This window comes from Mesoplodon bidens (genome assembly GCF_964165515.1).
Source record: "Mesoplodon bidens genome assembly, chromosome: X".
Taxonomy (NCBI): domain Eukaryota; kingdom Metazoa; phylum Chordata; class Mammalia; order Artiodactyla; family Ziphiidae; genus Mesoplodon; species Mesoplodon bidens.
Window position 1 is genome coordinate 997859 of NC_138163.1, and position 27433 is coordinate 1025291.

At 55.4% G+C, this 27433-nt stretch overlaps 1 protein-coding gene across 4 annotated transcripts; it reads left to right on the plus strand.

The window, feature by feature from the left end:
- Positions 1-34: 34 nt before the first annotated feature.
- Positions 35-25669, plus strand: BCAP31 (B cell receptor associated protein 31). Of its 4 annotated transcripts, none has more exons than XM_081221725.1 (8): positions 35-136; positions 1080-1214; positions 2673-2773; positions 7329-7476; positions 22052-22187; positions 23072-23192; positions 23979-24079; positions 25267-25669. In XM_081221725.1, exons 2-8 carry the CDS (start codon positions 1123-1125, stop codon positions 25303-25305), a joined length of 738 nt encoding a protein of 245 aa, XP_081077851.1. In that variant the 5' UTR covers positions 35-136; positions 1080-1122; the 3' UTR covers positions 25306-25669. The 4 variants fall into 4 exon arrangements, with proteins under 4 accessions (XP_081077851.1, XP_081077850.1, XP_081077853.1 ...); XM_081221724.1 differs by lacking the exon at positions 35-136 and adding an exon at positions 394-592; XM_081221727.1 differs by lacking the exon at positions 35-136 and adding an exon at positions 394-516.
- Positions 25670-27433: the final 1764 nt, after the last annotated feature.

Below are 27433 nucleotides of genomic sequence, written 5' to 3' on the forward strand. Positions count from 1 at the left end.
GGCCTCGCGGCGGTTGGGGGCGGGGGCGGGACCAGGCGGGCGTTTCCGGTTCCGGCTGCGGGGAAGGGGCGGGGCCGAGGTTGAGGTGGGAGAGTTTGGCGGCGACGCGGCGTGCCGGCTGACTGTGGGGAACTCGGTGAGCGAGCCCGCCCGCGCTCCTGGCCGGGCTCCGGGGTCGCCGAGGTGCTCCGGCTCCTCGACGAGGGGGGAGCGGCGGGCAGCGCGGCGAGGCCCGGGGCGCGGGGCCAGTGCCGTGCCGGGAGTGCGAGGGCAGGGCCGGGTAGAGGGAAGTCTGGGCGGCGGCGGGTGGAGCCGTCTGCGGGGGCGGGGGGCGACGGCCAAGTCCATCCGGAGGAGCCGCCGGGGTGGGGCTTGGGAGGGCGTGCCGGGTCGGGGCCACGTCGGGGTGCCTCTGGAGCGGGGTGGACGCCGTGGCCGACCCGGGCGGCCGGGAGGGGCTCCTCCGGCTTTATGAGGAGACAGTCTTCTAGAAGTTTCTCTGGATGGGGCCGTGAGGTGCGGGGTCGAGACCCGCGTTTGCCCTTGGCCCCAACTCCCGTTCTCTAGAAGTCGCTCTCCGGGGCTTTCTGAGGTAACCCGAGCACTTCCGCCCCTTCGGAGGCGGACGCGGTGGTCGGGAGACCTTGGAGCCCCGCTCCTACCCCGGCCGGGGCCGCTGGTTCTCTGAGGGCCGCGGGCTCCAGGGCCGCTTGGCTTCCCCGGGGGACGGGGGCGCCGCAGCTTCGGGAGAGAGCGCGAGGGCGTTACGGAGACGGGGGCTGGCGTGTGGGGGGCGGGAGCGTCTGGCGCAGCGCGCCCCTCGGCGTGGCGGGCCCGGGCCCGCGGGGCTGCGAGGACGGTCTTCGGGCTCCACGAGTTTCCGGTTCCAGACGCTGCCCCGGCGTGAGGAGCCTCCCGGACTCCACCGGGAAGGAATTGTCCGAAAAGGTGGCTCTGGGTGTGTTAGCGCCCAGACTGCCGGGGCTCGAGCCCGTGTCAGCCGGGCCTTGGAAGGCTCTGAGGTCGGGTGCGGGGGCCGCCCAGCTGTCACGACTGCTGTTTTTTCTGTGCTCCGTCAGGAACAGGCTCACATCTCCCCGTTGGCAAGCTGCTAGCAGCACGATGAGTCTGCAGTGGACTGCCGTCGCCACCTTCCTCTACGCAGAGGTCTTCGTTGTGCTGCTTCTCTGCATTCCCTTCATTTCTCCCAAAAGGTATGGTCCGTGGAGCGGGCAGGCGAGCCAGGGAGAGTTGCTCCGCAGCTTATGCCTGCAGAGTTGGTGGGCCCTGGTATTGAGGCCAGATGGAAACAGGTAGAACCTGTCTGGGGTAGGGGTGGCAAGGGTTGTGTTGATTATCGCCAACCTTCCCCACAGTTCTGCTCTGTCACATCTTGCTGAGTTCCTTTCCTGTGCGCCCTGCCTTCTGGTCCTCAGAATGTCCTAGAGGGGAGAAGACCTAGTTATGGTTCTGGGAATGATGCCCTCCTGCCACCCCCCGGGGGCCCTGCCGTTCAGGGGATGGCGTTGTGGGATCTGCAAAACTTGCATCACAGGGTCACGTTGCCGTTGATTCGGTGACTTCTGTCCTCTTAACTAGTCTCACTGGCGTTGCGTAGTGCCCTCATGAGCATTACTCAGCCTATGAAGGCTGGAGCCATGTTTCTTTTCAGTGAACAGAGGACCTGTAAAAAGTTAACTTGAAATAAATTTTAATTACATTTATTATGTGAGCACGTTTGCACTTAAATTGGGACATTACAGATAAGGCTGTCTTTTTACGGATATTTTTTTAAAGCTCTTTTTTTTAATGAAAAAGTGTAGGCCCTGTTGTGATGTGATGGAAAGTGTACAACATTGCTTAAGGAATATTCTTGACAAAAGCGAGATCTGAGTCACCTCGTACAGTTCACAGGAAATGCAGAACACAGGCCCCCTTGGAGCTGCAATCTGGGAAGCTCTGTAGGACAAACAACCTGGTTTCTGCAGACAGTAAACTGGGAAAGAAAAGAGGGCAAGGGAAGAGGGAGCTTATAGAATAAGAGAGACTTAAGATACTTATCAATTAAATGCAGAATCAGAATCTTGTCAGGATTCAAACGAACCAACTAAAAATAATTGTCTCAGTTGGACTTTGGAGTTCTGGCTCTGGAGTTCTGATGATGAGAGATTCTTGTTGATATTTTTGAGGTCTGGTGATGGCATCGTGATTAGTATTTTGGAAGGCTCTTCTCTGATAGAGCTGTATCCTGAAGTATTTATGGAGGGAAACGAAGAGAGGTCTGGGGTCTGCTTCATGGTAATGTAGGGTGCTGGGAGTCTAGGTGAACCACGATTGGTCACGGGGGAAAACAGTTTAAAGAAATGTGTACGTGGCAAGCACTTTGATGCTACAGAGGGGAAAGTCAGGTTCCCATTTCCCTACCCGGAGCCTACCAGTGTTTAAGATTGGTTTTCTAGAAATTTCTATACACGGACACGTATTTTTTTTTTCTTTTTAACACTCTTGAGTGGATGTCATAAATTGGAGAATTGCAAGCAGCTGAGGCTGAATCTGTATGGGATATTCAGCCGTTGGAGACGAGTGCAAAACTGTTTTTCTGTTCTCAGGGCCCTGGATCCCAGGCGTGCGTTCTTTCTCTTCAGGCCTTAGCCTTTTTGTTTTCTTCACAGATGGCAGAAGATTTTCAAGTCCCGCCTCGTGGAGTTGGTCGTGAGCTATGGCAACACCTTCTTTGTGGTTCTCATTGTCATCCTTGTGCTGCTGGTCATTGGTGAGTGAGCTTAGGCTGAGGGCAGCTACCTGACCTAGACCCTTTGACGTACCCTCTGCTGCAAAGCCCTGTGCCATGTTCCATGAGCAGTGTACAGCTTTGGCTTCTCAGAGACAGACCACTGAAGTGCGCCTGTCTTTCTCTTGGGGGAAGAGGCTCCTTTCATCCACAAAGACGGTGATGCTGACTGCTGGCAGGGCCCTCACTTTGACCAGCAGCCTCTGTGTACCCGGTGATGACGACCTCATGTCTCAGGCAGCTCCTCACGTCCTTCCAGAGCTGAAACCAAGAGAAGCTAACCGGCTCATGCCGACCTTGGTCTAAGTAGCGCTGCTCCTTGGGCACTTAGCAGTGTCAGTCTCTCCCTCAGTGCCTGAAACAGGCCTCAAATAGGGGACTGAGCTACCAAGTAGATAGGGAGCCAAGCTGGGAAAGAAGCTGCCATGTCCTGAAGTATACGGGGGGCAAGAGGTCTGATAGCATATCTAGGGGGCAAATCCCAGACCTCTCTGGATCCGGGTCAGACTTCAGGTTCCTCGAAGTCCTTCCAGTTCTGAAGTTCTATAAACCCTGCATTGAGGTACACACCAGCAGGGGCTTGAAAGATAAACAGGGGTGGGGCCTGAGGCCACGTGGTGGCGTGATTGTTTGGAGACCAGAGGAATCAGTATAGCTCTCATCTGTCTGTTAAATGTGCCTTTTGCTGCGGTAAGTGATCAATACATCCCCCTGCTTGGTCTCCAAAGTATTGGCTCACCTCTGCCGTAGACAGTGGTCCTGTCTCCAAGGTGCGATGCCTGCTTAGACTCAGAGCACTTCTGTCTCCCTGAGTCCCCAGCAGAAATGTGGCAGGGGGTGGGAGGCCAAGGGGGCCATAGTTCAGGGGAATGTGCAGGGCTCCACCCACCAGCAGCAGCATTAGGCGTGTCTCCTTCCTGATGTCTCGGGGCCTGATGGGATAGGTTCAGGCAGGACTGCCTCTGAACAGGTGAGGTGCAGCCTATCCATTCCCAGCCGTGGAGGGTGGGTGCCAGCTGCACACAGACCTCACTGTTCTTGAAATACGTGGTAAAGCCCCAGGAGGCAGCTCTTTCCAATCAGGGTTCTCTCCCTGAGCGGCCTATGAGTACAGAACAGGTAGGGATTATGCGTGTCTTCCCCTGAGCAGGAGAAGCCAGTCTGCAGGGTTTTGGAATTGGGTGTGTGTGCTTTTGCTTTTGGGTGTGGGCTGGGGGCAAGAATTGGGGTGGGGAGGGACCGTGCTGAGGGTGTTCACTTGGGGCCTTGCCCCTCTGCAAACCAGACTCCACGAACTCTCCTAGTATGGCAGAGTGGGCCGGGGGGGCCCTTTGCAGAAGGCAGTAGTTGGCAAAGGTGCCATTCTTCTTTTTTGGGCATCAGGGAACTGCTTGGATGTTCTAGAGAGACATCCTGTTATGATGATAGGCTGCTTTCTATCCTAAGGGTAAGAAGCATAATCTAGAGAGGCCTACCTAAATAAGTTGTTAGCTAGTAGCAAATACTGATGACATAACATAACCAGCTAGAAGCTGCAGGCCTGGCTGGCCCCTAGCCATCACTGGGAGGGGCCTAGGGCACATCTCACTGGGAGAGTGGGCTTAATGAGGGTCCAGGGTCAACTGCCCTGGGCTGGAGACCTGAGATAGAGGGCAGCACTCTGCTGCGTGACTTGGGCTAGTTTGGCCCAACGCCCCCATCCCCGGTCTGCTCTCTGCCATCAGCCAGAGGTGGTGGAGGTGCTGGGGTTTCTGGATGCAGAACACAGTGTAGGAAAACATGGTTTTTGTTAGTTTAAGTCACAAAAATAACACATCTTTAAAAATTCACAAATTCAACCTAGAAAGTTAAAGTTCCCCATAATCCCATGTCTCACAGGTAAGTATTGTTAAAAGTTTATGGTATGCTTCCACAGGCATTTTCTATGCTGCTGTCTTTATTAAACTAGTACATACCGTTTTGGCTTGGATTCAGATCACAGTACACATTGTTTTGGATTGTGCTTTTTCCACTTACTGTATCTTAGGCTTTTTTTCTTACAGCAGTCTCATTCTTCTTAAAGATTGGGTAGTATTTTATCATATCGTTATACTGTAATTCCTTCTTTATAGGCATCCTCATATCATTGCACATATATGTAAATCTTTCTGTAGGGTAAATTCATAGAGGTGGAATGGATAAACCCAAGGGCATGAACATTTAAAATTTTATGTCTTGGGCCTCCCTGGTGGCGCAGTGGTTGAGAGTCCGCCTGCGGATGCAGGGGATACGGGTTCGTGCCCCGGTCTGGGAGGATCCCATATGCAGCGGAGCGGCTGGGCCCGTGAGCCATGGCCGCTGGGCCTGCGCGTCCGGAGCCTGTGCTCCGCAACGGGAGAGGCCACAACAGTGAGAGGCCCGCATACCGCAAAAAAAAAAAAAAAAAAAAAAAAAAAAAAAATTTTATGTCTTAGTTTGGGCTGCTGTAGACCATAGACCAAGTGGCTTAAACAAAAGACATTTATGAGGCAGCAAGTCCAAGATTAAGGTGCTGGCAGATTCAGTGTCTGGTGAGGGCTCTCTTCCTGGTTCATAGGTGGCTGTCTTCTTGCCATGTCCTCACATGGAAGAAGGGACAAGGGAGCTCTCGGGGGTCTATTTTATAAGGGCACTAATCCCATTAACGAGGGCCTCGCGCTCACTTCCCAAGGGCCCGTCTTCCTAATATCATCTGGTTGGGGGTTAGGATGCCAACTTAGGAATTTTGGGGGCCAGGAACACGCAGTCCATAAAAAACATTGTTGTCCTAGTTTATATCCCTGCTAACAGTGTTGAAAGAGGGCTTGCTTCATGGTACAGATGTAACACAAAAACACCAGTAAAGGGAGACAGATTTTTATAATGTAAGATCAGCTTAAAAAACAAGCAGTCTCAAACCAGAAATTAAGAACCAGACAATAGCCATACAGTGATACTTTGACCCTCTCCCATGGGGGTCCATTAAGAGCCCTCTTTAGGTAGATCTTTACGTACTGACTTAAAAAGATGTCTCACATGTTCACTTTGGCAGCACATATCCTAAAATTGGAAAGAGAGAGATGTGATTAGCATGCCCCCTGCACAAGGATGGCACACAGATTCATGAAGCATTCCATGTTTTTTAGCACATTGTAGGGTGTACAGAAGTACAAAGAAAATGTTGTACACATGAAGCTTATATAATGTTACAAATCAGTGTACCTCAAGAAAAAAGATTTCAGGGTTGAGGGAGAAAAGTGGTAGGTATGGGATGGTTCCAGTTTTTTTTTTTTTTCTTATTTTTTTAACATCTTTATTGGAGTATAATTGCTTTACATTGTTATGTTAGTTTCTGCTTATAACAAAGTGAATCAGCTATACGTACACATATCCCCATATCCCCTCCCTCTTGCGTCTCCCTCCCACCCTCCCTATCACTCCCCCGCTATCCCGCCCCCTAGGTGGTCACAAAGCACCGAGCTGGTCTCCCTGTGCTATGCCGCTGCTTCCCACTAGCTGTCTGTTTTACTTTGGGTAGTGTGTATATGTCCATGCCACTCTCTCACTTCGTCCCAGCTTACCCTTCCCCCTCCCTGTGTGATGGTACCATTTCTATTCCACAAACGCATAGATATGAATATACGGATGACCCAGAGCGCTGTGTGGCCAGCAGCAGCTCTCCAGAGCAGAGGCTGTACCATTCAGCAGGTGTTTGTGTGCCCCCTGTGCGCCTAGCACTATGCTAGGCCCTAGGGGTGTAATAGAAAAGATTTCTGCTCTCGTGGCGTTTTGTAGTCTAATTTGGGGGAGGTGGACAATAAACCTGTAATTGGGGTAATTTCAGATGTGTGTATTGCAAAGAGAATGACATCAGGTAATGGGACTGAAAATGACTGCTTTTTAGCTAAGCTGGCCACATGTAGCAGGTCCTGCTGGAGGTGATTATGTTATGGGATTCTTACTCCTACATTTCTGCTGTGTTTGAACCTTTGATGAGTGTGAATTTCTTTTGTAATCAGAATAAAACAGTTTAAATAATAAAATGGGTTATAAAGCTTAAAAATGAAAACCCTTGAATCTTTAGCAGGCATGCTTTAGGTCTTGACTCCTAGGCAGCTCATGCCTCCCTAGCGGGCATTTCCATAAACAGGAGTACCCCGGCTTATCAGTTGGATGGCCCATGGCCAGCCCAGTTTGAGATAAACAGAACCAAACATTGGGGGCACCATGGGAAAGGGGAGCTGCCTCTGTTGCTGGCGATGTCTCAGATTCGGTGAGCATCTTGACACGGAGAGCAAGCTCGTGGCCTGGGTAGAATGGGTCCAGGGGGTGACGTGAGAAAAGCTGGAGGAGAGAGTAGGTCCAAGGGCAGCACTTCTGACAAGGCATCTCTCAAGGTGTGTATAGAAGGGGGATAGCAGGGGAGACAGATTTGAGGGAAGCAAGGCTGCCCCAGCTCATGCCGCCTGTCTTACCTGGACAGGCCAGCCTAGTCTGAGCGGGAGCTAAATGCCCGTATTTCTTCTCTGCTCCGCCACAGATGCTGTTCGCGAGATTCGAAAGTATGATGACGTGACGGAGAAGGTGAACCTCCAGAACAACCCCGGGGCTGTGGAACACTTCCACATGAAGCTTTTCCGTGCCCAGAGGAACCTCTACATTGCTGGCTTTTCCTTGCTGCTGTCCTTGTGAGTGGGGAGGGGTGAGGGACTGTGAAGGGACCTGTGGGCTAGCCCATAACTTTGCCTCCTCAGTCTGTGGCCTTGAACTGGAGGCCCTTTCTGTGTTAGGGGAACCACACAGTTTCCCCAGAAGCCTCTGATTTTTCTCCTGACCTCCGGAAGCAGCATGGAGGGTGGGAGAGGGCTGACTAGAAGGTCAGAAGACCACGTTCTGGCTCTGCCGTAACCTGCAACACGTTCTTTTAGGACAAATGTCTTATCACCAGGTCGATTTCTGTACACAGTGAAGTAAATGACAGGCGTTACCCTCCTCTGGGAGAGGCTCTTTGGAGCCCAGCTTAAAAGGGACCAGTTGAGGGCTTCCCTGGTGGCGCAGTGGTTGAGAGTCCGCCTGCCGATGCAGGGGACGTGGGTTCGTGACCCGGTCCGGGAAGATCCCACATGCCGCGGAGCGGCTGGGCCCGTGAGCCATGGCTGCTGAGCCTGTGCGTCCGGAGCCTGTGCTCTGCTACGGGAGAGGCCACAATGGTAAGAGGCCTGTGTACCGCAAAAAAAAAAAAAAGGGGACCAGTTGAACAGGGGCTTTTTGTGTATGGGGTCCTGTCCTGAGAAGAGTGGGCAGAAATGGCACGAAGGGGCTGAGACCGACCCTGTCCCTAGGGCCTTCCCAGATGTAGACCTGTCTGTCAAAGGAGCTTGAGACCTATTGGAGCCTGGGGGCCAAGGGCTTCCGGAGTTATTGGGAAGAGCCTACAGTGAGGTTACTGAGAAGTAGGGTGAGTGTATGGATTCTTGGGCATTGGAGTGACTGTCTGGGTTTCAGTTTTTCAGGAAAAAAAGTCAGTTGCTCAGCTGAGCCTGGCCTCTCTGGGTCAAACTTGGAAAGTGGCGGGTGGTGGAGCTGGAAAGGGCTTTTTAGGGGGATACATTTGATCACAGGAGTGATCTGCAAGGCTGCTGTCTTCCAACTTCTGAGAGTCAGGAACTGAGAAGGCTGGGAGGAGTTGGACACATACCTTAGGGTTTTAGGGTTTCAGGAAACTCCAAAAAAGAAGTATGATCTTGTGGACTGAGACTCTCCTGACTGCTCTGCTTTTGTGATCTCTTCCAGAAGGAGATCTCCAGGGCAGGTATTATCTGACCAGGCCAGGGGACAGTGGGTAGCCAGGTGTACCAGACGTGTGTGTGCTCAGCTCTGTCCTCTCTGCGACACTGTGAAGCGAGGTGTTCCAGCTTAATTCCTGCAGTTGACTTTAAAAAATTGACATATAGCACAAATCGGCATCTGGTTCTGTGAGTGTTTGACAAATGCAGAGTGGAATAACACCACCACCGTCAGGGTACAGAGCAGTTGGCAGTCTCCTAACCCAAACAGGTGAATTCAAAGAAGAACAGTCCTCATAACTCCGCTGTTCCCGAGGGGACGCGTGGAGGCTGAGAGAGGAGAGTGAGATTTGGGCCCACAGGTCCCGTGCTCCCTCGCAATCCCGCTCTGTGCTCTGTCGTGTCAGCTGCCTCCCTCACTTCGCTCTGACCTCTCCATTTGACAGGCGTGTAAGGAAGGCTTCATCAAATTCCCTTTAAAACATGTCGGACATAGTAACTTCTTGGGCCTGGTTGTTCCAGCAGCCATACATCTGTTGCCCGTCCATCTTAGCTTGCTGTGCCTGCCATACCCTCCCGTGTCCCTGGCCGGTAGCTGATCAAAAAAAGGACGTGAGGTTGGTCTTGTGTGACTTCTTAGAAAAGGAAACAGTGACCCCAAGGATCAGTGTGGATTCATCGGTTGCCCACAAATGAGCTGTTTAATTGTTTCTAGAATTTTCTGAGATGATATACTCCTCCCTAGTCTAGGGGTCAGATCCTGTATGGCGGCTGTGGCCCTTGAGGAACTTCTCTATTTGCATTACATTAACCATCCAAGAAAAAAAGATTACCTGTGAATTCTCTGGCTGTCCAGTGGTTAGGACTCTGCGCTTTCACTGCCGAGGGCCTGGATTCAATCCCTGGTCAGGGAACTAAGATTCCCACAAGCTGCGCAGCATGGCCAAAAAAAAAAAAAAAAAAAAAAAAGAAAGAAAAAAAACCAAAAGCTTATCTTGAAGACTGGATGGCCTGGTGGCCTCGCCTGTGTGCGTGTGAGGTGTTTGGGTTCTGGTTCTGCTTGAAGTCAGTAAGGACTTCAATAATCCTTCATAATTCAGTGGGCCTTTATAAATGGAAAAGGGCAGCCCAAGAGAGATGGAGCAGCCTGAGTTGTACAGGTTGTAAGTGGCCAGCCCGAGCTCACGCCTAGTTCCGACCCTCTGTTCAGATGCCAGCTAGTTTGCATTAGAGTGAGCAATTAGTGCCAGATTGTTGGTGTATAGCCTGCCTCTGACCGTAGACTGGATAGTGGGCTGCTTTTTTCCCCTGGATTTTGGTAGGAAGGTGCCTGGATCAAGTACACGATCTGTACATCAGCCTTATTAGTCTAAGTTTTAGGAGTCCAACGACTTTAATCTCTTAGTTCCATTTGTACATCTGAAGATTATTAAGTAATGTTAGTATAAAACCTTTGGAGGGAGTTGAGGCTTTAAATAAACAAATAAGAAAATACATCCTCTAAAATGCTATCATAACCACTGTTGACACATAACGTTTGTTAAATATTTTTCTAGACTTTTCTATGCCTAATAGCAGCTACCACTTGTTAAGTGTTCAGTGTGCCAAGCACACATTAATTTTTATAGTAGCTCTGCAAGGAAACAACTGAGGTTCAGAGACCCCAGTTCCCAGAACTAGTCATCAGCAGAGCTGAGAATTCAGACTTAAGGTGATGGGACCTCAGCAGCCACATGCTTCTTCAAAACAGGGTCATGTTGTAACTACCACGTGGGAACATGGGTCTTCCACTGAGTTTGTCATTAACATTGTTCTAGGACAACCCATCTGTTGCCAGCATTCTTAGGTGTCTACCAATTCCCCACTGGTGAACATCAGACCGATCTCCCCATTTTTCTGATATCATAAACAGGGAAAACCCCTCTCAATTGTCACTTTGTGTGCCTCTCAGCTGGACTGCCTGGTACTCTTCAAAGTGTCTCTGCCCCCTTACTGTCTGTCTCTTTCTCATCTGTATTTGTGCAAGTCTCACTTGCAGGTACTGGCTCAGTCCCTGAACCCCCGTAGGCTGTTTGGGAAAGAGCACGTGGATCAGGGTGGATGGGTCAGGAGTGGCCAGAGACAGGGTGGAGGGTTTTGAATGCCAGTTTCAGAGTTTGTACCTGACCTCTGTGTGGCAGAGCGCTGAGTTTTTCCAGTGGTGCTGCGCCGTGGTCAGAGTTACGTGTTCATACTTGGCGCCTGGGATGGAGTAGAGCAGGAGAGCCTGCAAGCAGGGGGACCAAGTCAGAGGTCGCTGAACTGAGAGATGCTGGTGGCCTGAACCAGGTTTCAGAGGTGCTGGTGGAAGAAAGGGGAGGAACTAGTGGGGATGCCAAGCCTCTGAGGTTGAGGTGGTGGTGGTTCTCCTGTGGGCACCCACAGAGTGGCAGCTGTGGCAGAACCCAGAGGAAGGCTGCACACCCACCCGCGTGGAAGGAAGGGAGCCGGTGAGGCCTGCTGGAAGGAACGAGGAAGCCGGGGGAGAGGAGGGGGATGACTTCACCGAGGGGTCGAGGAATGGGCAACTCGGAGGTGCTGGCCACTGCCTGGAAGTGATGGAGGGGAATGAAAGCAGATGCAGGGAGAGGCAAGACTGGGGAAGAGACAGCAGGTTAGTGGGTGAGGGGACCACAGAGAGAGAGAGCAATGCTCAGAAGAGAGGCTGGGGGTGGCATTGGTTCCTCATGGGGTTGGGGTCAAGAGCACGTTGGGGGAGAATTCCCTAGCTGTCCAGTGGTTAGGACTCTGCGCTTTCGCTGCTGAGGGCCCGGGTTCAATCACTGATTGGGGAACTAAGATCCCACAGGCTGTGTGGGGCGGCCAAAAAAACACCTGGGGGGAGCCTTGAGCAGCCCTCGTAATTGAAAACAGGGGCCCCAGGCTTAAAGGACGCATCACGTCCTTAAACAAGTCTGCATTTCCCTGCAACAGTCTGCTGGCGGGGGGGCAGGGGGGCAGGGTCTGGGCTTTTGTCTTGCATCTGCTTCGTGGTTGCTCTGACGTGGGGCAGCTTGCTACCTTCCCAGGTCCTCACGCTCCTTTCTCTATGGGCTGGGCCCCAAAGTCTGAGAATAGCTGTCTCTACTCAGAAGCCTGGGGATGCTCTGCCTCTTTTTTTTTTGTCCCATGTGATCCCTTGCTCCTGTGTGTATTTTTTAATTGCGGTAAAATGCATTAACATCAAACTGGCCATGTGAACCATTTTTAAGTGTAAGGCTCAGTAGTGTTGGGCCCGTGTGCACTGTTGTACAGGCAGCCTCCAGAACTCTTCATCTTCAAAACTGAAACTCTGTCCCCACTCCACAGCCAGAGATCTCACCTCCTGAGCCTCTCTTCCTCGTTACCCGGGGAAGTGCTGCCACAGTGGGGCTGCATCATCCCAAGTAGGCTTCCTGCTGCTGGCTTTGGTCTCCCAGCCTGTCCACCCTGCCCCAGCCAAGTGACCTTTCTGGCATGTAAAACCGACTCCACCACCCCCTGCTTCCAGTGCCTTCAGAGCACCTTTGGCATCAAGGCTTGAAACCTACATCCCGCAGCCCTCTGTAGTCTCTTCTTCGGCCTCCCCATGTCGTGAACCAGCCTCGTGGGTCCCCTTCCCTGAGTATTTCTGTGGCCTCTGCCTGGAACCCCCCAACTCTTGCCTGCCGGTCTAGCCAAGACCTCCTCTTCATGCTTATTTGGGCCTTCCCTCCTGATTCTGCCATGCAAGGCCCGTGCTGTGCTGTGGGCTGGCCTACAGAGCTGTCCTCCAAGGGCCCCAGCAGCGTGTGAGGGGCAGCATGGGGACCTGGGCTCACCTCCTTTAGTCTGGTTGGCTCTGTGCCACTTTCACCTTAGGGACTGAATGGACTGTCCTGGGCAGACAGGGACAGCTTCAGGCCCATGTCCAGGTTGAACTCATCGAACTGCTGTGTCGAGTGTTTTAGGTTGGATGCCCAGCTCTTCAGGTCTCCTGAGCTCTGACAGCAGGAATGCCGGGGGGTGGGGGTGGTGCTTGTGAAGACACACATGTCTGGGCGCCCCGAGGATGTGGATGTGGATGCCGTTGGTCCCAGCACTGTGTAGCGGGCCTCTGGTCTGTGATGGGTGTGGTGCAGGGCACCATTTAGTGTGGACCTGGGCAGCACGGGCTCTGTCTCGCATGCTCTTGCTCATCCGTTGCCTTAGTGCCTACTTCCCTGCTCTGGGACCACCTCTGGTCGGCATCCCTCTGGAGCTACAGGTGTGGCTGCACAGCAGCTCTTTCTGGGCTGAGTTTTGCATGTTCTGAGAGCAGTGCTCTGTTTTCTCCGCCTTTGCTAAAATGTTACTGGTCAGGACCCAAGTAGTGGTCGTCATCCAGACCCAGGAAGGTCCACCCTTGTGCGTGAGGCCCCTCGATCTGTAGTGACCTAAACTTGGTCCACAGTTACCTCTTGTTTTCTGCCTACCTCTCTGGGGCTGGGTTGTGTCACTACAGTCAGTCCAGATGGAACTGCCCGTGCTTTGCTACAAAGTTCCTCTGCTTAACGGCCAGTGACTTGGGGGCTGGGTTGTCTCTTGGAAGGTGATCGTGCCCTTTAAACTGCTGGTGGGGCAGAATCCATCCAGACCCTCTGGGGTGAGCAGGACGTTCTGCTCTGCTTTCTTTGCTTTTGGGTCAGCCCTGCTTGCTGCCAGTGTTCAGCTCTGCAGATAGTTGGTGCCCAGGCGGCTGCTGGGGCTTGTGTCAATGGCGAGACAAGCCAGAGCCACCGTGTCCACGGAGGCCATGTGGGCCCAGCAGGCGGGGATGAACGTCCAGCCTGGGCTCTGCCGCCTGCAGTGGCCACGGGGCGCTTTCTTCCCTTGCCAAGGGGGTATAACAGCCCATGGTGGTCCTGAGAGACAGATGGGCGTAGTGAGAGTGGACTTTGGAATTGGCTGGGTTTGGATTCTGGGTCTGTTACTGTCTAGCTGTGTGATCTCGGGTAAGTCACTTCACTCTCCGGAGCCTTTTTCCTTACCTGTTGCGCAGGGGTTGAGGATGCCTCTTTCGAACAGTTGGTGTGAGGGTGGAGGTGACTTGGGTTATGTTCTCAGCATCATGCCTGGCACGTGGGGAGTGCTTAATAAACGGTAGTTGTTACCGGTATCACCCCAAGTAGTGAGAGAGTTTTGTGGGATTTTTCCCACTCGTGTGGTAGGCTGTGCTGGGCCTAGGTAGGGAGTTGAAGAGAAAGCTGGTGTTGGCCTTCAGGGGTCTTAACATTCCAGGCTGGGCACAGGGTGGGGAGAGTGGGCGCGGGAGAGCAGAGTGGGACAGAAGGACAGAGAGAACAGGTACTGCAGCCAGAGCAGAGGGTGTGGGGAGGGCTGCCCCAGGGAGAGGCCAAATAAGGGTTGGAGGCGGCCAAGCCGAGGAATCCTCAGGGCCCTGGGCATCCGGTTCTCAGCACTGGAGGCAGCATAGAAGAGCCAACCCCCTGTGGTGTCACTCAGCTTCAACAGTGAGTGTCTCCCTGGCCAGTCTCGTTTGATTGCCCCCTTCCCCATTATTCTCTGGATTATTTTGAAACCAATCCCAAATATTATGTTTACAGGCAAAATAATATTTTGGATTATCGCTTTGAAAAGAGAGGGACTTTATTAAAAAATCATAAGCACGCTAGCATCTTGCTCATTACAAGAACCTTACAGTAACTCCTTAGTAACCAACTCAGTAGTGATTGCTCACGTTTCCCAGAGTACTTCGCAGGTTTTGTTTTTTACTGTTTGTTTAAATCCGTGTCTAGGTAAGGGAACCTAAGGGGTTTTTAAAATCTGGTGCTTGGGGCCTACCCAAAGATAAAGTGATTTAAGTGGAGGACTGACCTTAGAAGGCCAGGTAAAGGGATTTTTGACCTTTATTTCCTCTTAATCCAAGGGTCCACCCATCAGCTGCCATCATTTTCTTTCTTTCTTTTTTTCTAAAATTAATTAATTAATTTATTTTTGGCTGCGTTGGGTCTTCGTTGCTGCACGCGGGCTTTCTCTAGTTGCATCGAGCCGGGGCTACTCTTCGTTGCGGTGTGCGGGCTTCTCATTGCGGCGGCTTCTCTTGTTGCGGAGCACGGGCTCTAGGCGCGCGGGCTTCAGTAATTGTGGCTCGCGGGCTCTAGAGCGCAGGCTCAGTAGTTGTGGCGCACGGGCTTTGTTGCTCCGTGGCCTGTGGGATCTTCCCGGACCAGGGCTCAAACCTGTGTCCCCTGCATTGGCAGGCGGATTCTTAACCACTGCGCCACCAGGGAAGCCCTGCCATCATTTTCTAAGACTACAAATACAGTAGTGCTTCACAGCTCAGCACTGGGTAAGAGCCTTCTTGATAAGTCCGTTGATTTCTAGTCCCCCCTCCCCCAGCCAAACTCACCCCAGCTACTAGTGTGCTGGTGTCTTGTGGGTGCTGGGCCCAGGAGGGGGCTCTGATAAAGGGGGGACCATGTTAATGCGGGGGGAGTTGCTACGAAGAGGCCATGGAAGACCATCTGACACGCATCGGCTTCTTTTAAAGTATGGATTGTTTGCTCAGCTACTGGATTTTGGCCTAAGAATTCTCTTCATACTCTAAAGGCAAATGGTGAATGACCTCTTTGGGAGCAGGGTGCCAAACTACAGGGGTTCAGTCTTCCTGATTCCAAGGTCATCGGAAGCCTGATGTTCCAGGAGGGCCCCTTCCTCTGAAGGCAGAGGGTAGGGGAAGCGGAGAGCAGGGCTGGAGATGGGAAGGGTGATTGGCTCCTCCAGCCCAGCGCCGTGTGACCAATTGCCTGCAGGCTGGAGACACTCTTCGCTGTGAACAAATGGGGCTGGTGTGACTGAGGAGCTGGATTTTTCATTTAACGTAATTTTAATTTATTTGAACTGAAAGGGCCTCTGGTGGCCTCTGTTATTTGGACGGCATAGCCAATGCCACCTCTCATTCTTTGCTTTGTTGGTTCCCCAGCCCGGGCCAGGCCTATTTCCTGGGCTTTTTCCACAGCACATCGCCATCGCCTGCTAGAGACACTGCCTTGTTGCCTTTGGACTGGAGTACCGCGTGGGGCACATCTGGGGGTCGACAGCTCCCTCCTTCCCATTCCCTCGAAGTAGCCAGGGGGCCACCAGCATATTTTAGCGCTGGAACATCTGCCTAGGTTGTCTGGCCTCTTTTGGTTGCTCTCTGTCCCCCAGTTTATACAGAATCCCTCTGCTCCCTGGTCTCAAGAAGGCAACGTGACAGGCTCGCTCCTGTTCGCTGGTTCTCTTCAGCTCCAGAGGGCCCCCCGCCCCCGCTCCCTCTAGCTGGCCTTTCTGTCCCCAGGGTAGACAGGCACCACCTGGGCTTAAGCTGGAGTTGCTGCAGGGCCTTGGCCTTTCCTCGACCCTGGCCCCCTCCCATTTTGTCTGACCTCAAGGGTTAAGAGGAAGACCGAGCACGTGTGCTGAGATGTACTCCTGAGATGGACGGGGGCAGCCCTTGGAAGATTTTCCCTGGACCTTTCTGAGTAAACTCTCCTTCTTCCCATTCTGCTGCCTCCTTATTTTCATGACTCCAGACTCTGTAGGGTGAGAGTTTCCTGTGGCAGCTTCCACCCTGTTATTACCAGTCTGCTTTGTCCGACGTTTTTGCTGGGGCAGCACCTGGCTTTTGGCTCCTCGCCACGGTGGCCACCTCCCCACGCCGCCGCGCCGCCGCCTCCTCAGTGTTTTTTGCTGGCGAGCTGGGCCGAGTTCACCCGGAGTCCACCTGCCACCCTGTGGAGCGGCGCCAGAGGCAGAGCTGTAGTCGGCCTGGAGAGTCAACAGGTGGCGCTGTGACACCAGCTTCCTGCTTCCCCAGGGCAGCAGGGTGAGGGGAGTTGCCTGTCCACCTATCTCGCCGGGGCCCTGAGGGCTGAGTGACCCGAGGGCATGCCACCTGGGAGATGCCTGGTAAATGCTAGTGGGCAGGATTGGCAAGGGGGGGCCACAAGTATAGAATATTCCTTTTGGGACTTGGGAGGACCCTCCTCCTTGCTCTCGTCCCACTTCCTGTTAAGTCCAAGTCTGCCCACCCCGTTCGCCCACAGGAGGGAGACAGGATCAGTGTAAAGAACATGTGAAACCACGTCTCCATAGCTTGATATGGTTGGCTCTGTTTCTCCTGCCGATCCTTGTTTACTCAACCTTTTATAAAAGCATGAAAGCCCCACTCAGCATCCAGAAACATCTTACCGAGAAAACCCAGTTGAATTGAGGTATTTGGGGATGACATTTGTCTGCCAGGGACACATCTGGATTCTCTTATGGTTCGTGCACTGACTTCTCTCTCATTCGCTGGGTGCATTTAACCTAGACCCTGGACCCTCTATCAGCCCTGAACCTTTGGGAAATCCCTTCGGCTTGTGGCTTCTCACCTGTTGTCCAGAAATGGCTTGGGATAGTTACCTGCATAACAGTACTTGGGCAGTCAAGCCGAGCTCGGTGGAGGATGGCCAGCAGGAGTGGGGACAGCAGTTCGTCAGCCTTCTCTCTAGGCTGACGTCTCTGGGCTGTTGAGATTTGGAGATGCTGAAGCTCAGCACCTTCCACCGTCTGCCCTGCTCTGTCCTGGGTCTTGGTGGAGGCTCAGAACACTGAGGGGACAGACACAAAAAGGGCACATTGATGTGCCTGGGAGAGGGTGGAGGCTCTCGGGGAGCGTTGGAGCTGGATCTTGGGTGAATCGGGGGCAGGCACAAGAGCATGGGGCCTAATGTGTGAGGGGCACCAAGAAGTTCTAGAAGGCCAGCTCCTGGGCAGGCCCTGTCGGCCGTGCTAGGGAATGCTGCTCTTGGCTTAGCCAGGGGCCCTGCAGGGGCGCCCTTTGGACTTGGGCCGGGGCACTGGGCTTTGCCCCCAGCTTTGGTGATGAGTGTTTTCCCAAGTGCCTATTCAGCTACCGCTGCAGTCACAAGCCTGGCTGGCTCATCAACACGGGTCTGACATGGCGCCTTCCTGCTGCTGTTTCTCGTCACCCTGTTGCTCAACTGACTGGCAAGCCCTGCCCATGTCTGCCTGTGTCCCCCTCTGTGTGGCTGGGCCTAGGGAAGGCTGAGTTCGGGGAGAGCCAGGGCCCCAGACTCACGTTCTGTCCTGGCCTGAGGTGTGGCACCACACACATGGGGGATGGGGGGGAGTCACCTGCAGGGTCCCTTCCCAGTGGACCAGGCTGGGGCGGGTAGAGATTGAAGGTGCATTCCCTGGTCTGAAGGCGTTTGTGGCTGGGCAGCCAGTTGAGGAGCAAGTGACAGTGTGATGCGGGGAGATGATTGGGAGGAGAAGAGAGCAAGAACTGTGCAACCAGATGAGGGGGCACAGGGGCTGCTGCGGGAACATGTGGAAGGGGGACCTGGGAGGTTCAGGAGAGGCTTTGAGGGGAGAGTGGTAATGGAGCTAGGTCTTTTTTTTTTTTAAATTATTTATTTTGGTTGCATTGAGTCTGTTGTTGCCGCACATGGGCTTTTCTCTAGTTGCAGCGAGCGGGGGGCTACTCTTTGTTGCAGTGCACAGGCTTCTTATTGCGGTGGCTTCTCTTGTTGCAGGGCACGGGCCCTAGGCGCGCGGGCTTCAGTAGTTGTGTCTTGCGGGCTTCAGTAGTTGTGTCTCGCGGGCTTCAGTAGTTGTGTCTCGTGGGCTTCAGTAGTTGTGGTGCACGGGCTTAGTTGCTCCGCGGCACGTGGGATCTTCCTGGACCAGGGATCGAACCCACGTCCCCTGCACTGGCAGGCAGATTTTTTTTAATGTCCCCTTTTTTTTTTTTTTTTCCTTTTTATTTTTAAATTTTATTTATTTTTAATTTATTTTTGGCTGCATTGGGTCTTCATTGTTGCAGGCGGGCTTTCTCTAGTTGCGGTGAGCGGGCACTCCTTTTTGTTATGGTGCGCGGGCTTCTCATTGCGGTGGCTTCTCTTGTTGTGGAGCACAGGCTCTAGGCGCGTGGGCTTCAGTAGTTGTAGCACGCGGGCTCAGTAGTTGTGGCTCATGGGCTCTAGAGCACAGGCTCAGTAGTTGTGGCGCACAGGCTCAGTTGCTCCACGGTATGCGGGCTCTTCCCGGACCAGGGCTCGAACCCGTGTCCCCTGCATTGGCAGGTGGATCCTTAACCATTGCGCCACCAGGGAAGTCCCCTGGAGCTGGGTCTTGAGTCATCAGCGAGAGTTCTCAAAGAGAAGGGGAGACACCCCTGCAGACTGGTGGGCTGACGTGCAGTGACAGGAGACGAGGCAAGTGAGGACTGGCGTGTTCAAGAGCAGCCAGTGAGTGGTTTGGCGTTAGTAGAGCAGAGGGCCACGCGGGTGGTGAGGGGACAAGAGCCAGCTCGCAGAGGGCTGTGTGCCAGCCAGAACAGTGGGCGGGCGTCAGAGGGATGGAAGCAGACTGACATGATCAGATTGTCTTGGAGAAAGATCACTGGCTTTCCTTGGGGGCATGGATTGCAAAGCTGTATGGTGGAGGATAGGGAGGAGGCCGCTTAGGAGCTATTAAAGTCACCCAGGAAAGAAGCAGTGAGGCCACAGGGATGACTGGGGCCCAAGGTGGCGTGCAGGCCCAAGAGCTTGGGTAGCTCAGTGACGGCGTCCACCACAGCGCGGTGCAGGAGAGTTGGTCTGTCATGGATGGGCTGAGTCGGGCATGTCTCAGGGACACGCAGGAGCCACCGGTGAGTAGGCAGCTGGGTGTCAGGATCTGGCTGAGATAAATCCCTGCCGGGGGTGGGATTGGTGGGTGGTGAGGGTTGCTTGAGGCAAGGGTAAGGGAGAGTTCCAAGGGGGTGACCCGTCAGCTGTGCCAAGTGCTACAGAGCGGGTGCACCAAGGACTCCAGGGTGCTCCTTGGATTGGGTGGTTAGGGCACCGGTGATCATGCTGGTGGCGTGGCCAGGGCAGGATATATAGGTTGGTGTCGGTTGAGGAATGGAGAAAGAGGGGAGGGGCTTGGGCTGGTGGGAGGCAGAGGCTTGAGGGGCGAGGTTCCTGGAGGGAGGAATTACCCAGAATCGTCTGGGGCTGGGTTGGAGGAACAGGTCTAACAGGAAGGGAGAGGACGGGGTGGGGGGTGAATAGCGTGGATGGATGGTGTGAAAGACACGTGGTTGGGGAGGGGCATCTACCCTGGAGGCTCTTGCCCTGCACTGAGGGGGAGACCCTGAGGGCGGGTGGGGGGCTGAGCAGGTTGAGGTGGCGGGAGGCCCCCTGGACAGCTCTTGAGCTGGGTACCGCGTGTTTGCCCGGGCTCTTTTTGGCAACCCTGGTTCTCCATAAGTGGGGATGGGCTGCGACGGCACTGAGGAGAGCTTGGCCCCTGCTGTACTGCTGTGGTCTTCACTGCCACCACTATCCTGGGCTTGGCTTCCCTGGGTAACTGGGGCGACAGCTGTGGTCGCTCACAGTGCTGCTGGAGTCCCGCCGCGTGTCAGCGGCCTGCCCAGCCTCGTCGAGGAGGGCAGGCGAAGGGGGAGCGTCACCTTTGGGCTTGCCTGCTCCATCCATCTTTGCTGGCTGGGTCTGCCAGGTGGCACATGTGCCCTCCCCCCCAACCCAGTCTCCGGCTGGGAGGAGCAGCCTCCTCCACGTCACCAGGATCTGCTCAGAGCTGCCTGAGTGCCCTGTGCTTGCGAGCTTGGGGCTTAGTCAGACTTGCCTTTCTTTCCGGGCTCCCCCAGTGACTGCCACTCTGCCTGTGTGACTCAGGCATGTTGCTTCTCTCTGGCTCCTGGGGCACTCGGGAGCTCCCTCCACCTCCATGGCTTCAGCCCGGTGGGGGGCAGGATGGTGGGCAGTTGCGGCTGAGACAGGGAAACCTGAGCCCTGGGCCACGAGGTCTCGGTCGCTAATTTTAGAGAGCACATGTCACTGGAAACTCTCCCTTCCTGCCAGGAACCAGTAGCCTGGCTCTCCCCGTCCTGACAGGGGCCCCTGGAGCAGCCGCTCCCTAAACCAGGAAGCGTGATGGGTGCCTCACAGCCCCTGCAAGCCGCTCCCCCTCAGGGCTCATTCCCAGCAGGGGCTCTGCCAGGGCCTGGCCAGGGAGAGCTGGGCGTCTTGTTTGCTCTCCCATCCCTCCCTAGTCCCCTCGTCCCCTTGGGCCTGATGAGCAGCAGGTGTCCACAAGGGGCCTGATAAGCAGCAGGTGTCCACAAGAGCCCTGCAAAGGCCAGAGAAGATGGCTTAGAGCAGGCGGCTTCGGCTTTGTCTGCTCTGAGCGAGCACTTTGTTGTGGAAACACCCTGGACATGCCAAGTCCTCCCCTCCCCTCGTCCCTGGGGCCTGCCCATTCTGCACCCTCCTCGGGGCAGCGGCTGGCCACGCCCGTCCCAGGCATGTGGGAAGTGCCCCCGCCGCCCCCGACTCTGAGTCTTCCCGTCCTCTCTCCTGCCAGCTAACATCTCAGGGCAGGGTGGCTGTCGGGAAACAGAGTAGCGTGTGCTCAGCTGCCACGTGCTTGCCTCTCGTGGCTGGTCTGAACCTGAGATGTGTGCCTGGGCCCTGATTTTTCATTTTCTGTCCCCCTCGCCCGGGGAAACCTCAGGGTGGTGATGTTTTCTAACAGGTGTGGTCTGGCAGCTGCCTGTAGACTGCATTTGGGAAGGGGGTGAGGAAAGAAGAGTTGTTTCCATCTCTCTCATTTGGCCCGGCTAGTGGTTCCCTGGAAATCGAGAACATGTACTGGTTGGCAGCTCAGGCCTTGGGGTCAGACAGGCAGGAGTGCGGATTCCAGCCACATTTCGTTTCTGGCTCTTGACCAATTGCTTCAGCATGCTGAGCCTCCATATCCCCTCTGTGAAACGGGCAGTAGTAGCAACTGTCTCACAAGGTGGGCTGGAGGATTCGGCCGGCCCTTTGGAAGCCCCCGCAGCACTGGCTGCTCTTGTGTGGTGTGTTTGTTTGTTTGTTTGTTTGTTTTGTTTTGCTGCATGGCATGTGGGATCTTAGTTCCCCAACCAGGGATCAAATCCACGCCCCCTGCATTGGAAGCACAGAGTCTTAACCACTGGACCACCAGGGAAGTCCTGGGCTGCTCTTGTTTATCAAGGCGAGCCCAGCCTTGCAGCAAGGAAAGTGGCAGCGTGGCTGCTTTGGCACATCTAGGCCCTGCCCTGTAAAGTGCCGGGTTCTAGGCCTTTAGGCTGTATCTAGGCGTGGCCCCTTGTGTCCTGTCAGGCTCCTGCTTCCTGTGCCTTCTGGGCTGGAGGAGAGCCCCAGGGCTGTGAGCAGCCTTTTGGGGGCACTAGTAATCATTCTGGTGGCAGAGGACAGCTCCTGCCTCCGTCTTTCCCCTCACGTTGCCGGTGTGTTTTGCTTTGCCTCCCTGGCAATCCAGAAGGACAGGTCTAGGCTGCAGGCAGGTGTGGGGTGGGAGCAAACAAAAGAAGTTCATGCTAGCCATCTTTCCCTCCTTCTTTTGCTCACTTCTCCCTTCTTTTTGTAAACAATTACAGCCTGCTTAGACGCCTGGTGACTCTTATCTCCCAGCAGGCCACGCTGCTGGCCTCCAATGAAGCCTTTAAAAAGCAGGCAGAGAGTGCTAGTGAAGCGGCCAAGAAGTACATGGAAGAGAATGAGCAGCTAAAGAAGGTGAGTTCGGCCTTCCCGACCCCCCCCCCATGTGACATTCTTTATGGGCCACAGCAGCTGCCGTTAGCCTATCAGGCTGGGAAACGTGCGACACTGCTGTTGTGTGAAAAGCGGAGGAGCTGGGTGGAGGGACGAAGGGGGTGGGTACTGGAGGGGTCTGGGGGATGCGATGGGAAGGGGAGCGCCCTTGCTGCTCTCTTGCCTCTACCTGCTGTGCATCCAGGCCAGACTTCCCTGATAAACTGACTCCCTAAGGAGCCGAGCCCTGTGCTGTGAACATTGGGCAAGTTAGCACAGAAGAACACAAGATAGGATAGGACCAATCTTGGTCCCCTGAGGATTGCTATCATCTGGGGACGAGGCGGGGCAGTCCTAGAAGGCTTGTCAGAGGGGGTGAGGTGTGAGCCAAGCTGGGAAGGAGACGGATGGACTTGGATTCATAGGCAGGATAGAGTTGGACGGGCAGGGGTGAGCTGGGGGCTCCTCAGCTGGAGTGAGCTGTGGAGCTTGGAGAGAGGAAGTGATGGCATTGGTCAGTTAGGGGTCACTGGCAGCAATCCCCAGATGACAGCAAATGGAGTCGTTGGATGGACTGGTCAACTTGGAGGAGCTGCCGAGAAAGGAGGCAGGGCTGGGGGCCAGGGCAGGCAGGGCATGTGGCCTGGGAGCTGTAGCAGGTGGCCCTGCTGGCCCGGGCTTTGCCTGGTGGCTGGGAACAAGCAGTGGCCCAGTTCTGTGCTGACATTTCCAAAGGGGCAAGTGCCCAGGGCAGCTTGAGGAATCACAGCTCAGTGGGGAGGACCGAGCTGGACTCCTTCCCTCCCTCCCTCCTCCCTCCTCCCTCCTCCCTCCTGAGTAACCCAGGCCCTTGGCACTGTTCCTAGGAAGCTGCCGGTGGAGTCAGGTTGGATGGCGGGGACGCTGAAGCGAAGGTGGAGGAAGAGAAGAGGAGCCTGAAGGCTGATCTGCAGAGGCTGAAGGACGAGCTGGCTGTCAACAAGCAAAGTGAGCACTGTCGTCGGGTTGCCCGCGGCCCCCAGAACTCGGGAGCCTCTGCTGGTGGCTGCCACACCTCTTTTGCCAAAGTATTAATAACAAACGCACACGCAGGCTCAGGAGCTGCGTGAAAACAAATGGCTCCCTGCTCGTCCAGCCCAAACACAGCCGGGCTCGGCCCCAGCCAGTGGGGCTTAGTGGTTTAGCAGTGCACTCAGGGTCCCACCAAGGAGGGCCCAGGAACCCCAGAGGTCCATGGGCTAACTCCAGAGCATCTCATCCAGTGCCAGGCATGGGGAGTGGCGCTCTGTGCCTTGTCACCAGCGGCCTGGTGGGTGGGGAAGGAAAGGCTGCATCAGAGTTGCTTGAGATGTTCCCATCTGCTCCCTTCCTGAAGGCCTCTCTCGACACACCTCTCATTCTCAGCTTTGAGACTGGGGTTCTGCTGCCTGCCTCCTGCTCTCACCCCCAACCTTTTCAAAATGTTTGTCCCATGCTGTCAGCCTCCCTGCGGTCACCCCTGCTGAGAGCCATGCAGGGTCCCTCCATTAAAGGGGCTGGGGGGCGATCCTTGGTGTTCTCCTACTTGTCCCAACTTTGTTGGCCAGCCCTTCCCCACTTTTGGAGGCTTTCGAGGCAGCTGGCAGAGGAGCTTTTTGAGAGGAGTGGTCTCCCAGACATCCTCACTGGGGACAGATTTGGGGCAGCTGCATCTGCTGTCTACAGCAAATGGCGTTTTTCTCCCTAATCCTCATCTTTTAATTTTCCTTCCTTCACCACTTGCATCATCCCCAGAACTGGAAAAAGCTGAAAATGAGGCTCTGGCCATGCGGAAGCAGTCTGAGGGCCTGACCAAGGAGTATGACCGCCTGTTGGAGGAGCACGCGAAGTTGCAGGTCAGCATGCTCAGCTTGCTCTGTTGGAACCGAGCCCCCCCACCCTGCGCAGGCGCAGAGCAGGCCTCCCACTGCCTTAGCCTCAGGGCCAACGTGTCCCCTTCGAGAGGCCTCGGCAGCAAGCTGGCTGCTTTCTCTTCCAGTCCCCCTTTTTTCCTTTGTTGCTGCTGAGTCTGGGGCCAGCGTGGGCCCAACAGCCGGAACCACTTCTGGAGCAGGAGGGGTGTGGCCTGGCAGATGGCAGCCACTTAACTAAGGTCGCCTTTGGCAGTCAGGTCAGCCCTCTGCACTGTGGGCCTGCCCAGCCTCATGCCCAGCATCGGTGCCCTTGAGAAGAGCTCCTTCCCTTACGTGTACCCCTGGTCCATGGTGTGGGGCCCCTGACTCTCATCCAGGTTTACTGAAGGGCCGCATCAAGTACCGGCCAGAGATGTGCAGGGGAAATTCCACTGCTGGCTGCTGGCCTTCCTTCTGTAGGGGCTGCGGGGTGATGTGAGGCCGAGAGCTGGAGACATCACAGCCAGCCCCCACCCAGTAGGTCCGAGTCACTGCTACCACCCCCGCCCGCAGGCCTCGTCTGAGTCCCCAGGCTACCTGTGTCTGGAAGCTCAGGTGGCCTGGAAATTGGGCATGAGGGCTAGGTAAACACCCCTAAGTTCTGATGATTTGATTCAGTGCTTGGCGGCCTGAGTTTGGGCACCGTGGAAGGTGGAGAAGGAGGGCCCAGCCCCCAAAGGGGGACCAACAGCTTCAGTGCAGGGTGGGCTCACTGGCAGGACCGGTGGAAGGTGTGCAGAGTTGGGAAGAGCCTGAATTGGGACTTGGAAGGGACTCAAGTTCGGAGGCTGCCGTGGGCACGAGGGTGGGTGTGAGTGAGGCCCCGGAGAAGGTGGTGCTGCGGGGTTGGGGCTCTGAGAAAAGAGCGACAGCAGAGGCTTGTCTCCCCTCGCCCCCTCGCCCCACGCCCCCGCCCGGCTGGAGTTAGGGTTACAGCCCTCGTGGAGTGGGGCCACTCCCACCCTGGCAGACTGTGAGGTGCTACTGGTGGGGGGTCCCTTGCTCATCTGACCGCCTGGCATCTGGGGAAAGGGGCACCCCACGGGGCCTCTGGGGTGGAGGGGCTGGAAGGCGAAGGGGAGGAGTGTGCCTGCCAACCCACTGCTTTGCAATTTCTGTCCCCTTTGCAGGCGGAGGTAGATGGCCCCAAGGACAAGAAGGAGGAGTGAGGGCCCCTGCTCCCCGCCCGTGGCTGGCTGCTTCCCGAGAGCCCGGCCTCCCTCGGTACTTCGGCTCGCTCCCTTCCGCTTCTGTTCCCTCACGCCGCTTGCAGTTCCACGCTCTCCTAGTTCCACGCTCTCCCAGTTCCATGCTCTCCCAGTTCCACGCTCTCCTAGCATTCTGTAGGGGACTCAGTTCCCACCCAGGATGAGTAAGGCTGTGGCAGGTTTTGCTTCCCGCTGGTTAAGCCCCTTCATGTTGCGTGTTGATGCTCTGGGCTCCAAGGCCCCTTTTCTCTGGTCCTGCAGGAGGGCAGGTGGAGCAGGAAGACTAGGGTTTCTCTTGGGGCAAAATAAACGTTGTTGTGTCGTGTCCGTGGTGCCTGCGTATAACTGAGGCCGCAGGGAGACCTGCTCTGATCCCTCTCCCTGGAGTGGCTGGGAAGGTGGCGGCAGGCAGTGTGGACAGAGACCCCCGCTCCAGTCTTTGCCCTGGAGGCCTTCCAGACATTTTGTCTCCATTTGTTCAAACCCCTAAAGGCTCCCTCATCCCAGGCTGGGCGCAGGCTCACACTTGCCCTCTCTGCCCCTCTGCCTCCTGCTCCCCAGGCCAGGCCCTGCTTTATGGCCACGTGGAGCGTGTCCGTCCTGTCGGTCTTCCTGGGGGTTGGCTGCTGGGCCCGGGGAAGCTTGGGAGGCAAGGTAAACCGCTGGGGCTTCCGGGTGGCAGACTCGCCTGCCTCCTCTGGGTCCTGTTCATCACATTTAGGACAGATAGAGCATGGCAGAGTGCCACCAGTCACTCCCTGCCCCACCCCCTCCCAAAGGTTTGCAGGATGACCTCTGACTAATGCTGGCGAGAGAGGAGACTTGCCCTTGGCAGTGACCTGCGACCAGGGCAGAGCAAGGCAGTGGGGAGGGCCTCCGGGCGGGTAAAGTGCTCCTCTGACACCTGCGGCCCATGAACATGTTGGTGCACCGCCCTGATCGGACAGCCTGCTCTGGCAGCGGGCTTCCCCTTTGGCGGCCCCCTGGGCTGGCTTTGGCAGGTGGCCGCCATTGGGCCGGCCCTAGTGCTCATTCTCCACTGGCCCTGAGGGCTGGGCGAGGGGAATTGGGGTAAGGTCGGAGGTGTTTTCTCTTGGAATTAAGGGGCCCCTGAAGACGTTGGTGCTGACACCCAGCCTCGCGCACCTGCTCCTCCTGCCAGGCTCAGGCTGGTGGCTCCCTTCAGGGCTGTCCTTTCCCCACGTTCTCATGAGAAATGCTGCCCCTTTCTGGGCAGCCTTCTAGGTGGTGTCTGCCGGGGAGGGAGCCCACAGGTGACGCCCTCTGGTTGCTCTGCCGAGGCTGAGGGCCAGTCCCACTTTTCCAGGAAGTGTTCCCTGACTACCTCGGCCTCCCTGAGCTCGCTCTTCTCTGAACTTCTACAGGCCAAAGTCCAAACAGTGTGCCTTTAGGTTCTTCCCTGTTCAGTCCCAGGTGGTCCCTGAACCCCCTTGGCATCAGGCCCCGGGCTGGGCAGAGGGGAAAAAGCTGCACAGGGCCACTTTTGGAGCGCCCCATCTAGCCGGGGACGGGAAGAGACAGTGGCAGGGGCAGCAGACTCTTACAGGTGAAAAGCCAGGTGCTCGCCCAGCCTAGACTGGAGGGCCACCTGCAGAAACCGGCCCCCTCTGGCCCATCCTGAGGGCTGTTTTCCTCCGGCAGCCTCCATTCCGAGTGGGACTGCGCCCAACAGTATCCCCTGTCTTGCCTCCAGCTCTGGTAACCCCGTGGGCTCCACGGGTCTGGGCTGTTCCATTTCCTTGCTGGTCTCCCCTGCTAGGCTGCTGGTCACTGGGTTCTCAGCCCTTACTGGACGGACAGATTCCCAAGTGAATGGGGCCAGCCCACTGCTCTCAGGGCCCTGGCCAAGCAGCATGACTTCTGTCAAGTTCCTTTTTTTGTTTTTAAAAAAAATTTTTTAAATTAATTTATCTGGCTGTACCGCATGGCTTATGGGATCCTAGTTCCCCGACCAGGGGTTGAACCCAGCCCCCCTGTGGTGGAGCACAGAGTCCCAACCATTGGACCGCCAGGGAATTCCCTAAGTTCCCTTTGTGCTGTTGATGTTTTCTGAGTCTGTCTTGGCCTG